Source organism: Indicator indicator, chromosome 5, assembly GCF_027791375.1.
Source record: "Indicator indicator isolate 239-I01 chromosome 5, UM_Iind_1.1, whole genome shotgun sequence".
In the NCBI taxonomy this organism is placed as follows: domain Eukaryota; kingdom Metazoa; phylum Chordata; class Aves; order Piciformes; family Indicatoridae; genus Indicator; species Indicator indicator.
The window spans coordinates 43,718,125-43,731,793 of NC_072014.1; the positions used below are offsets into that span (position 1 = coordinate 43,718,125).

The window sequence follows — 13,669 nt, forward strand, 5'->3', positions numbered from 1 at the left end:
AACCCCTGGTTTGTTTGGAGGTGGGAGAGAAAAATGGCTGCTGGCATCCCAAAGAGCTTCAAAAAGCCCCAACCCAGATGGAAAACAACTGCTATTGTGATAGTAAGATACAGCTTCCTTAACAGTAGTTGTGATATTTGCATATCTATCCTAACTGCTGCCAAGATAAATAAGGATATCTGCCCTGATCCATCAGGCTGGCTAGGACAATAGTGGAGGAGTTACTGAAGCTGACCTTTAATTAAAGTACTTATACAACAGTGTGCTCTTTTTGGAACAACAATGTGCTCTGGTGGCCAAGAGAGCCAATGGGATCCTGGGATGTATCAAGAAAGGTTTGTCCAACAGGGCTGGGGAAGTTCTACCTCTCTGCTCTGCCCTGCTGAGACCACCCCTGCAATACTGTGTCCAGTTTGGGGCTCCCCAGTTCAAGAGAGACAGAGACCTGCTGGAGAGAGTCCAAGGGAGAGCCATGAGGATGATTTGGAGACTTGAGCATCTCCCCTGTGGAAAGAGACTGAGAGCCCTGGGGCTGTTTAGTATGCAGAAGAGAAGCCTGAGAGGGGATCTGATCAATGGCTATCAATATCTGAGGGGTGGGTGTCAAGTGGAGGGGGCCAGGATCTTTTGGGTGGTTCACAGTGGTAAGACAAGGAACAATGGGTTCAAACTTGAACATAGAAGATTTCACCTCAACATCAGGAGAAACTTCTTTCCAGTGAGGGTGACAGAGCACTGGAACAGGCTGCCCAAGGCGGTTGTGGAGTCTCCTTCTCTGGAGACTTTCCAAACCCACCTGGATGCATTCCTGTGTGGACTATCCTAGGTGATGCTGCTCTGGCAGGGGGATTGGACCTGATGATCTCTTGAGGTCCCTTCCAACCTCTGATACACTGTGATATAGTGTGATACTTTTTCTTACTTGTTTCTTTACCTTGCCAAGACAGTGATCAGCAGCAGAAGTGAAAGATGTTCAGCAGATTAATTCCTCAGCAGACAAATTCACTGGTCCATATTTTATCATATAAAATTCCATGGCATTCATATTTCCCAAAGTCATTGCCCCTCCCACCCTTGCTGTTAGGTGTTTAGATCTTCATCTAGAGCACGATGTAAGATTCCATCTTCTAAATTAGAATGTGGAATGTCTGCAGGCAATGTTGATCTGAGGTCTTAGTCAAAACAAAAGAAAATGTGGATATGAAACGTTGAGCTTGGCTGGCACAGGAAGGGTGAGAACAAGACAGGCTGTAGTTTAGCTGCAAGGTCAGAAGTTTCTTGATAGCAGAGTTGGAGAGGATGCTCAATAGCATTGAGAGTTAGCAATTCCAGCTGAGAAGAGGAATTAGCTGTCCTCCTGAAGGGTCATCAGGCTATGTCACTTACTGACAGCCAAGATCCTTGAGAAAAAGCTTCAATCAAATGCAGAGAGGGACTGAATTACTGTGTGGGCAATCAGACTGCCCAGACTGCTTGTTTCTCATCCCAGAATGGTCTTCAAGGCACTGACTTGCTTGGTTTGTGTAAGCTGGGGTTTGAAGCCATCTCTGTAGGGTTGCCAGTTAGCCTTTGGCTGAGGGCACACTGATACATAGATGTATTTTTAGTTCTTACTTTTAACTCAGCTTTTTCTAAGGATTGCAGGCTAAGGTGCTGAACAAGATGAACTGCAAATGTAATTCAGAATGACTTTTCCTATGAGCTAAGGTCTTACAATGCTAAAAAAATGGGAGGAAGGAGAGAAAAATGATTGCTGCAATAAACTTGATTCAAATTTAAAGTGCTGTATGAATCATATTCAAGATCAGATCTCTCTGTGTCCAGAGTCTCTCTCTATTTTTTTTAGCACTTCTTTTATATTTTTCTTCATGTTTGAGTCAAATCAAGAAATGCTTTCAATTTATATTGGCCTAACTTCTGGCATTCACAGATTTACAGAATGGGTTGGGTTGGAAGGGACCTTTGAGATCATCCAGTTCCAAGCCCCTGCCATGGGCAGGGACACCTCCCACCAGCCCAGGTTGCTCAAGGCCTCTTACAACCTGGCCTTGAACACCTCCAGGGAGGAGGCAGCCACAGCCTCCCTGAGCAACCTGTTCCACTGTTTCCCTACCCTCACTGCAAAGAACTTCTTCCTAATCTCCAGTCTAAATCTGCCTTCCTCGAGCTTAAAGCCACTGCCTCTTGTCCTATCCCTACAAGCCGTTGTAAGATCTCTTTCTCCAGCTTTCTTGTAGGCTCCCTTTAGGTACTGGAAGGCTGCTCTAAGGTCTCCCTAGAGCCTTCCTTTCTCCAGCATTTAAAAGTGGCCTTTGGTTCTTCCTAAATTTGTACTGTAATGACAAACAAGAAAAAAATCCACAGTAATTAGGCTTCATTTCCCAGTTATCCCTCTTGGGTTGTCCTGTGTGCTTCTTTCTCTCAAGTTTTATATTTTATTTAGAACCATACACATGAAGCAAATGTATTTGCTGTCATGAAGTTCATGACCACATGATTCTGTGTCAGTTTTGTGGTGTTTTGTTCCTTGGTTGGTTGGGGTTTTTTCTGTTTCTAACTCAACTGATCAATAAATCTATATGCAAGAGACAGCAGAAGTAAAAATTGTGAGGGTACATCTTGTTCTCCTCTAAATTAATAGATGAAACATCCACTGTGAGAAAGGAAAGCCACAAAGTAATTACAGGTCTGCCAGTTATTTGTGGTGATTGATGAAATAAGTACATCAGGTTTGCATCCCTGGATGCTAGGCTGTGTCTTCACCAGTTCATAGAATCATAGAATCAAGAAGGCTGGAAGAGACCTCAAAGATCATCGAGTCCAACCTGTCACCCTAAACCTCATGACTATCTAAACCATGGCACCAAGTGCCATGTCCAATCCCCTCTTGAACACCTCCAGGGATGGTGACTCCACCACCTCCCTGGGCAGCACATTCCAATGGCCAACCACTCTCTCTGTGAATAACTTTCTCCTCACCTCCAGCCTAAACCTCCCCTGGCACAGCTTGAGACTGTGTCCTCTTGTTCTGTCACTGGTTGCCTGGGAGAAGAGACCAAACCCCTCCTGGCTACAACCTCCCTTCAGGTAGTTGTAGACAGCAATGAGGTCTGCCCTGAGCCTCCTCTTCTCCAGGCTAAACAGTCCCAGCTCCCTCAGCCTCTCCTCATAGGGCTGTGCTCAAGGCCTCTCCCCAGCCTCGTTGCCCTTCTCTGGACATGCTCCAGCAATTCAACATCTTTCCTAAACTGAGGGGCCCAGAACTGGACACAGTACTCAAGGTGTGGCCTAACCAGTGCTGTGTACAGGGGTACAATGACCTCCCTGCTCCTGCTGGCCAAACTATGCCTGATGCAGGCCAGGATGCCATTGGCTCTCTTGGCCACCTGGGCACACTGCTGGCTCATGTTCAGGTGGCTGTCAACCAGTACCCCCAGGTCCCTTTCCACCTGGCTGCTCTCCAGCCACTCTGACCCCAGCCTGTAGCTCTGCATGGGGTTGTTGTGGCCAAAGTGCTGGTACCTGTGCACACACTGAGCAGCCAGGCAGTGGCAAGGGTAGGTCTCTTGCTTTTGGATGTGCTTTATTGAAGAAGGTTTTTTAAACAGTAAGAGAAGATTCTGGGGGACCTTAGAGCTGAAAGGATCCTACAGGAAGTCTGCAGAGGGATTTTCCATAAGGATGTCTAGAGACAGGGGTGCTGAAGGCCAGGTCAGATGAGGCCTTGAGCAGCTGAGTCTACTTGAGAGGTGTCCCTGGGCATGGTGGGGAGGTTGGAGCAGATGATCTGGGGTCCCTTCCAGCCTGAGCCATTCTAGGATTCCATTGAAAAATGCTTGCATACAAGGTGGGAGCTGTGGAGATTGACGGTGTGGGGAGAGGGCAGCTGAGCACAGTAGCTACAAAGTCATCATCTTAGACTTACTGCCTTTAGCCCTGCCTTTAGGTTGTTTTTCTACATGATGCAGTGTGGATATTTGACTGTGTGTTCTTCTCTTACTGACTCTCCCTTGCTGTGCAATTCACCCCAACAGCAAATTGCTCAGCAAATTGCTGACAGTTGTTTGCTGTTGAGCTGTCCCTGATCCTGCAGGCCACCACTGTAAATGCTTTTAAGTTTTGATGAAATGGTGTTGGTTTGTTGGGGTTTTTTTATTTGTTCTTAGTTTTTCCAGACCTGTGCAGGAGATACTTCAAATGCAGCCAGCATTTTTCTCATTTTCACTTGGTGTACAAGCTATTAAAATTGCATGTTCATGTCTCTTACTTGTAGCTAAAAACTCCACCTGCAACATTTACTCTGAGTTTGAATGTGGCAATGGTGAATGCATTGATTACCAGCTGACCTGTGATGGCATTGCTCATTGTAAGGACAAGTCTGATGAGAAGCTTTTCTACTGTGGTAAGTATTTCTAGAGGCTTCCCCTTCACACCCTTGTTTGGGTCCTGCATGCTCATATTGGTTCCTCTGTGACTTCCCTGCTTGTGCTACCAACTGCTCACAAAGCTGCTCAAGGAGAAGCTGCCAGCTTGCACTTAGAGCAAACCTTGACACAATATGTATAGAACTGCTTGTACCTGAAGATATTTTCCTTGCAAGCTTCATGTTTCAGCTGACATATTTACTGAAAGCATCTCTCAGATGTTCTCATTTTCTGTTTCTAAAACAAAAGGAAGGAAAAACACATCCAGCTGCTTGTTCAGAGATGAAACCTGGAGTATTTTCAGGTTTAATGTAGAATTTTGATTTAGCTTTCTATATTTAATAAGATTTTCTTTGGTTATGACTAGAAAAAGCTAGACTAGAAGTACAATAAAATACAGCAATGTCTTGTAAGAGATACCTTCCATGGAATTTTCTGTTCAAGTCTAAAATACCTTCATTCTGCACACCAATCCATCTGCAACTTGCAACAAATTAGACTCAAGGGTGTCTGCTTGTTACTTTAATGATTTTCCCAATGGATTCTATCCCTATCTGTTTTTGGTTTTTTGGTTTTTTTTTGCACTGATAAGCTCTAAATGAATCACTGCCAGGTTTTTCATGGTTTTCCTGCTGCGGTGTCTAAAGCACTGCTGTTGGAATCACTGAGTCACCCTAGTGAATTGCTGTATCCTGCATGGTGTTGTAGTTTGAAGGTGGAACTTCAGCCTAGTTCCTGATTGCAAAATAGGAGTAGGGATTTCCCACAGAGCAACAAAGGTAAATAAATTCCCACTGGACACAGAACAATAACAACTGACAGGTATATGTCATTCCATTCCTTCACTGAATAGCTCATACTTGGTTGCACCTCTTTCTTCTGTTGCTTCTGCTTGCAACTTCTCTCTCTCTCTGTGACCTTGCTGGGATCACCTCTTTTGACTACAGTGTGTGAGGTACTGGGAATGGAGGGATGGGAGGAGGTTGCTAATGGACCCCCTGGACTGCCCAGTAGGGGTACTTCTGATTGTTGAGTTATAAATATATGTAAATGTATTTTGCACATATTCATTGCATTTATACTTGTAGATTTTAGCTCACCTTTTGTAAGTATAACTTTCATTTTGCTTCTGAGTTTGCTGTTGGGTTTTGGTTTTTTTGGTGTCTGGGAGGAATTTACTCTGGGGGTAATTTCACAAGCTCACAGGACACTAGGGGTTGGAAGGGACCTCTAAAGATCATTGAGTCCAACCCCTCTGCCAGAGCAGGACCATAGAATCCAGTGCAGGTCACACAGGAACACATCCAGATGGGGCTTGAAAGCCTCCAGAGGAGGAAACTCCACAACCTCTGTAGGCAGCCTGCTCCAGTGCTCTGTGAGCTTCATGGTGAAGAAGTTCCTCCTCATGTTGAGGTGGAACCTCCTGTGCTGGAGTTTATATGCATTGCCCCTTGTCCTATCCCAGGGTGCAAGTGAGCAGAGCCTGTCCCCTCCCTCTTGACCCCCAGCCCTCAGATTGTGGTGGTTTGAGCTCTGAGTTTAGGAGCTCAAATGATAATAGATACAAATTCCTCCCCCAGCCCTTCTCCCTTTTTTCTCGGCAGGGTGGAGAGAGAGAGAAGAAGAGAAAAAAAAAAACTCGTGAAAGAAATATTCTGAAGTCAGTTTGGAAGTAGGAGGAGTAAATTTTTTTCTTTTTTCACAAAAGGGAAAGGAAAAAAAATAATTTTTTACATATATATATATATCTCAGTAACAGGAGGGGGTTCACAGAGGTGAGGGATGAGGGTAAGTGGGAAGAAAAATATACAAAACCAAGCCTGGATGGCCTTGTGTTCCCCTGGATGTCGGTGGATTCAGTTGAGAGAGAGAAAGGGCCCCAGCCACGTGGTCCGGTGCAGGAGACAGTGACAGCAACAGCAGCAGAAAATCCCCTCGAGCAGACGAGGCAGGAAAAAGGGAATAGCAGCAAGATATCCCCCCTTTTATAAGCTTGCTGGACAGGAAGGGGAAGTGGAATAGACCACCTCTGAGTCAGGGGACCACCTTCTCCCAGCAGGGGAGGGGCCAAGCCCTCCCCAGATTAAACTTCTTTTGTCCAGCTGGGGCTGGGTTCTTCTCAGCCCCATCCAGGATGGGTGTGCCCCAGCACACAGATATTGATGGACATTTATTTCCAGTGAGTTGGGGTTAATCTCAGACCCAGCACACAGGGGAAGCCCCCTTGGCTGTGCCTCTGTACCCGTTGGGCCCTCTTTTGTCCTCTTCATCTGTCTCACAGCCTCGGAGTCTCTTCTGTCCCCCATGTGAGCAATTCCATGCCGTTTCAAACCCACCCAGCATGTTTGTGCCTGCAGGCACTGGGGTTTCATGCAACAGCTTTGCTTTAATTCCTGCAGTTCACATCAAACACTTTAATAGCCAAGGCTGGTCCTGAAAGAATAATGCTCTTCTTTTTCAGTCCTTTAAAAGAAATGATCATGGACAATCTGAGTACAGCAGCTGATGCTATGCCATGTCTTCTTCTTCTTTCATCTTCAATTTATGTCCCATTAGCGTTCAGCCTTCTGTGTGATAAGTGCTTTGATCATGTCATGACAGTAACCCTCCATCAGACCATCTACATGGTGATGACTAAGGAGGTTGGTTTCTTGCAATCTGTGAAAAGATAACACAGCAGACAAGGGAATAAGAATCTGTAATACACAAAGCACTGCTGGCTGCTCGGTGGGAAAGGCCCTTGAACTACAAGCAGCTGCTTCAAAGCATGGAAAAGCAAATGACTGTTGTCTCTGAATTCCCTCTTAGGTTTCCTTACTGAGTGTTGGTAGATTTGTGTGTCTGTGCACACTGCTTAGACATAGGAAGTGCTTTAAAACTGAGAACAAAACAAAAGCACATAGACAATCAACCACAGCACCAGGAAACCCACTCAGCTAGGTTTTCATGTGCATTAATTGCCATTCATTTTAGTCATTTCTTTCAGTCACAGTTAACAAGAGAAACACTGAAGTTTCCTGCAGTTTCATTAGGACAGGAGGTGGCTTGAAGAAACAGAGAGAAAGTCATCTGGGAACAAATAAGAAAGTTGTTGCTGGTGAAGAGTCACAAAATATTTTTTTTTTTTTGCTGTCATTCCAGGGCACTTTTCTTCTGTCAGTAGCCTGAGGTTTACTGAGCTGCTGAAAGTCTTTTCTGCTGCATTCCACAATATTGAAAATAATACAAATACAAGATCCAGCAACTTGTCTGGATATTTTGCATGACTTTGTGAAGGAGATTTCATTAACCATTGTGTTGCCTGATGTAAATCAACCATTCTGAACTTTTTGCTAGAGGTGCTGAGGTTGTGTCATACACAGAATGTTGTTTCCTGCATCTGATCAAGTACGGAGTGTTGGGCTCATTATCACTGATTAACTAACCCAGTGAATAGTACTGATTAGATTTTGTGTCCTGACTTCTACAATTCAAAGGGCTTCAGTATATCAGCCATAAAATCATAGAGTGGTTTGGGTTGGAAGGGACCTCCAAAGGTCATCTGGTCTGACCCCACTGTGGTCAGCAGGGACATCCTCCACTAGGGCAAGTTGCAGAGGGATTTCTCATGAGAGTGTCTAAAGACAGGCCAAGGGGGAATGGTTTGAAGCTGAGACAGAGCAGGGTTAGAGTGGAGGTGAAGAAGAAGTTCTTGAGTAGGAGGGTGGTGAGAGTCTGGCACAGGCTGCCCAGGGAGGCTGTGGCTCCCTCCTGCCTGGGGTTGCTGCAGGCCAGGCTGGATGAGACCTTGAGCAGCTGAGTTTAGTTGAGAGGTGTCCCTGGGCATGTCCCCTGGCTGGGGAGGTTGGAGCAGATGATCTGAGGTCCCTTCCAACCTGAGCTATTCTAGGATTCTATGATAATGAAAACTAGGAATTAGCCTTTCCTTTTGAATTTCTTTTGCCATTCTTTTGTTCTTTCTCACCATGCTTTCATTTGATTTTTTTAATTCTTGGTCTGTTTGTCACTTCAGGCTCTTCTGCCAGACAATAAATGAACAATCCCTGACATTTTTCCTGTAGCTCTAAAAGCATTTTCATTTCAAAGGTTTTTCTGGACCAGTTGTCTGGTTTCAATGTAAGATTGTTTTAATTCTATATCAAAGAGCAGAGTGCAATGATGAGCTTGTGCTTAACTTTGCAGAAAACAGAGGCTGTCGGAAGGGCTTCAAGCCCTGTTCCAATCGCCGCTGTGTGTCCAGCAGCAGAGTCTGTGACGGTGCAGATGACTGTGGTGACAACTCTGATGAGTTTGACTGCAAAGGTAAGGGACAACTGCTTCCAAGGTGGTTTCAGAACATCACTCTGTAAATACTTTGTGTGTAAATAGAAGTAACTAGAAAATGCATCAAACTTTGTTGGGATGATTTGGGTTTGTTAGAATTGGAACCCAAGCAGGTGCACACTGATGTGCTTGAGAAAGCATAGGTTGGGAGTGAGGTGAAGACTGAGGCTGGGCTACACCTGCAGTCCTCCAGTGGTTGTGGCTGTGGCAAATAGAAATACAAATAGCTATGGCAAACACATCATAGAATCACAGAATTGTCAGGGCTGGAAGGGACCTCAAGGCTCATCCAGTTCCAATCCACCTGCCGTGGGCAGGGACACCTCACACTAGATCAAGTTGCTCAGAGCCACATCCAGCCTGGCTGCAAAATCCTCCAGGGATGAGGCTTCCACCACCTCCCTGGGCAACCTGTTCCAGTGTCTCACCACCCTCCTGGGGAAGAACTTCTTCCTAACATCCAATCTGAATCTCCCCACTTCTAGTTTTGTTCCATTCCCCCAGTCCTATCCCTCCCTGACACCCTATAAAGTCCCTCCCCAGCTTTCTTGTAGCCCCCTTCAGATCCTGGAAGGCCACAAGAAGGTCTCCTTGGAGCCTTCTCCTCTCCAGACTGAATACAGCAGCTGGATTTTTTTTCTCTAAAGTATTAAAGTATCTTTACTGCAGACAAAGGGTTGGCTATGGGTGATTTCTCCTCTGCATCTGCTGCTAATTTCTCCTTTGAAGCAGCTACTGTTCTATTGCTTTGCTCCTCAGATGCATGGCAGTGTCTGAGTCTCTTGCAAAACTTCCTGGAACCGTTTGCCTTTTTATATCAGAATTGGGTTTGTGCCTTAAACCATGAATATTTATATCCATGCAGCAGGCAGTGAATAAATACTAGCCAGCAGACAACACACATCCTTAGTTATAATTCAGGGAGACTGGAGGGGAAATTATTCCACAATGTGCAGCTAAAACATATGTAGCTGTAGTAAGTAGCATTTTCAGTTGTTTTGAAAGCACTGCATAGTTTTTAATCATTTAGCTGAATGTGAGTAGAGGGAAAAGTATCCAGGCAAAAACTCTAACCTGCTGTTATATGAAAGAAATCAGAGAGATTCATGGATGGTCCTGAAAACGCTGCTTCCTCCCTCATGTGGAAATGATCTCTAATTGAATTAACTTATCCAGAGGGAGACTTTTAGGCTCAAAATATGAATTTGAACATTAGAAACTTGTGCTTTCTGAGTTGATTATGCCTTGCATTTCTACTGAACGTTTAGCTATGGAGTGTGTTCTGTGTGTTCTGAATGCCTCACTCTGAAAGGTAGGAGTTTTAAACATAAAATAGGTGTAATAGGCATCCAGAGAGTGTTTTTAGTACCCTAATTTACCTCTTTTTCTCCCCATATGTTATAGATTCAACGTGTGCCTCGACAGAATTCCGCTGTGCAGATGGGATGTGCATTGGAAAATCAGCTCAGTGCAACCAGATCATTGATTGTGCAGATGCTTCAGATGAAAAGAACTGCAGTAAGCTGCTGGTTGTGCCTCCTCATGGCATCTGTTCCATGATTGTTCCTCCTCATACAGCAGTTATTTCGTAGCCATTACTAGCTGGATACCAACAGCTGCCTGCTCTGAGCAAGCTCAGGATGAACCTGAAAGCTAAAGCGGAGGGCTCTCGGTCTGTGCTAGGTGTAAACCAGTCATTTGCTCTCTCTTCCCAGATCAGACCAACTGTGCTTACTTCTACAAACTTGGAATCAAGTCTTCAGGATTCATTAGCTGCAACTCAACTTCGCTTTGCATACTGCCAGAGTGGCTGTGTGATGGATCTAACGACTGTGGTGACTATACAGATGAACTGAGATGCCCAGGTAACTACCAAGGAGTGGAAAATCATTGCCCCTTTTGGAAAGTAGATTCCTGTATTCCTGGTTATTTTTTTTTTTTCCCGTCCTATTTTGCATTGCAAAATGTTTATTCAGTCAATATTGTTTTATTTAGCACAGAGTGTTGAATGCTGTTGTTTTCTCCAGCCTCTATTTTGTGTTTCATTAAATTATGTAAATGATTACAACTATTATTACCAACAAACAAGCCCCTGTTAGCTAGCTAGCCCAGCTTTCTGCTGCCTCCAGGTTAGGGCTGTCATCAAGTGTTTGTGTTTAAGTAAAACATTAGTCATTAGTACAGTAAATTAAATCTTTCTTTTGCCTTCTCTCATGGCAAATACATTTCAATTTGTTTTCCTGTTTGCTCTCATAATTGCTTCATGCTAGACTCTAATTGTCCTGTGACTAAGACCTTTCTCTGTCTTCTAAGAATTAGTGTTTACTGACAATAAACATTTGCTAATAATTAAATGTAACTAATTTGTAAAAATCAAACTCTTAACTTTGTGGCTAAATGCCATCCAATTTTTGCCTAGAGGTTGGAGGAGATGATCTCTAAGGTCCCTTCCAACCTGAGCCATTCTCTGCTTCCATGATCTGGGTATTCTGCTGTTCTGCGTGGTGATCCCATCATGTCACCAGCTTCTGTTAGCATTCTCCTATGAAACTATTACCAGGACCCCAAAAGGAACCTGGAACTTCAGCACCACTGTGAATTTAACCTGAAGCTAAGAACTTTCCTCCTTCCTTTAAGACAGATGCATATTAAATGATAGTTTGTGTTCTAATCTCCATGTTCTCCAGCTCATCTGTTAATTCCTTAGAACCTCCTATTCACAACCCTTCACTGAGCTCCCAGGAGCTTAGCTTCCCTGTGTTTCCGCTGTCTGTAGGGGCTTTATTCCGCTCCAAGGAAGATTTTGAGGGCAGTGTGCTCTAGCTTCAGTAAACTAATGTTGCAGAAGTAAACTAATGTTGCATTTTATGCCATCCCCCATTTATTTGTGCTGCTTTATCCTGTGTGTGCCAGAAAGTTCCATCATTTTAATGTGTGACTAATTGCCTGGATCCTTCTTCCCTTTGCTTGGAAGCAATTCCATTCCAGTCCAGCCTATGTGTGATTTCCTTTGCCATTTCATTCAGAACTGACCAGCTTTGGCACATTAAGTTTCTGAGTGTTGTTTCTGTTCTGAATATGAGATTCCCTGTCAGCAGGCTTTGTTCAGTGCCATTGTGCTTACAGAAAATTAAGGCAAGAATTCATTTAGCAGTGGCTGTACTTAATCTTTAATAGCTACCCAGCACCACAGATGTCCCATTTCTTTCTTCTTCTTTTTCTATTCATATAGCTGTAGAAGCCATAAATATGATAATTTTAACTTTCTTTTTGAGAGACAGAGGGGAGGGAAGGGGAACCTAAAGCAGGGTCACTATTCCCAATGCATTAAGGGAGTCATAGAAAGCTTGACAGAGAGCTTCAATCATCTCCAATGCTTGGAGCTAGGATGAATCCCTTGGGTTGTCCCAGGCAAAGGTTGTGCTTGAGATTTTGAAAATAACCTGTGCCACTCATTAGCCTCATCCTTGGGTTTCCATCAGGAAACTAACTGTATGCTATGTTTGCTTCGCTCACCTCTGCTTTCTGAGTGTTTATAAAAACAAAATCTTGGCTGGCTTTCACACTCAACAAAGGAAAAAGGCAAGGAAGAAGAACTTCTTAATTTGTGGCCAGGTCTAAATCTCTGGCTCCAACATCAATGGTGTAGCTCCAGTTAGTCAGTGCATGCATCAGGTTTGTAGCTCATCTCAGTGAATGTGACACAAATACTGCCACAATTAAGTGATCTTGCAGAGGATGGCAGCCCAAGCAGAAAGGCAAATTTGTCAGCTGAGGTACCACAGCCAGCAGTGCTGACCTGTGAACTGAACAACTTTCCTCTATAGCTTCTGTTAATTCAGTCTGAAGCTGTACTCTTGCCCTCTAAATAAATGAAGTATTTCAGCTCTCAAAACTACTTGGGAATCACTATTTTATAATTTGTATGAACACAGTTATTTTTTTTTAATTATTCCCCATTTTGAGTCATAAACACTTTGTTGTCCATTAGTATTCAGAACTCTAGCAGAAATGTATTAGGCTCCTAATCATAGTAGTAGAGACCATTTTACATTACATTCTTTATTTTATCACAGTTCAAAACAAACCCACATGTGAAGAAAATTATTTTGGTTGTCCTAGTGGAAGATGTATTCTGACCACCTGGCTTTGTGATGGACAGAAAGACTGTGAGGATGGAGTGGATGAACTGCACTGTGGTGAGCATCTTCTCTTGTTTGTGTTTCTCTAATCACTGATGCACTTTACAAACAGAGAGAGTTGGGCATTGAGAGCTCAGAGACTGAATCTAGAGCCATATCAAAAGGTCACTAATCCTATATTTTCAGATTCATCTCTCTACTACTTTGTGCTGCCAATATCTCAGAAGCCTATTTCATGGCAGAATGAAAGCTCTATCAAAGTTCTGTTCTAAAGATATAGAAGAAAAAGAAGAATGGATTGGGTTAGAAGGGACCATAAAGCTCACCCAGTTCCAACCCCCTGCCATGGGCAGGGACACCTCCCATTAGACCAGGGTGCACAAGGCCTCATCCAGCCTGACTTTTCTGTTGCTTTAATGTTTAACATTTCATTAATTCTTCATAATTCCCCATGAGGATGGTTTTATAGATATCATCAAATCATATCAGTATCTTGACCCCAAAGGCAGTCACCAACCTGTACCTCTAGGATCTAAGCCAGGTGTAATTATTTACAGTAACAGCAAAAGTAATGTGAATAAAATGCAACATCAAGTGAGTACCAGGTTAAGGGTCCCTTCTGTCTGAGATCTTGTAAGGTTCTTAAACTCCACCTAACTGAGGAGCAATGCAGATGGTTTGGCTCCTAGAGCTGGCCTTTTGACTTCCATTGGTCTGTATTAGCTGAATGGACCAGTTCTATAATGAAGCTGTAACAAGAGAGCAAAAAGCAGCAGCAAG

General features: G+C 43.8%; 1 protein-coding gene across 1 annotated transcript in view; it reads left to right on the forward strand.

The window, feature by feature from the left end:
• The window catches only part of LRP1B (LDL receptor related protein 1B), a 660,028-nt gene that overhangs the window by 535,390 nt on the left and 110,969 nt on the right, over positions 1-13,669 (forward strand). The window contains exons 46-50 of the mRNA XM_054381274.1: positions 4,274-4,402; positions 8,607-8,726; positions 10,152-10,265; positions 10,463-10,612; positions 12,824-12,946. Coding sequence (XP_054237249.1) covers positions 4,274-4,402; positions 8,607-8,726; positions 10,152-10,265; positions 10,463-10,612; positions 12,824-12,946 — 636 coding nt within the window. The remainder of the gene's footprint in view (positions 1-4,273; positions 4,403-8,606; positions 8,727-10,151; positions 10,266-10,462; positions 10,613-12,823; positions 12,947-13,669) is intronic.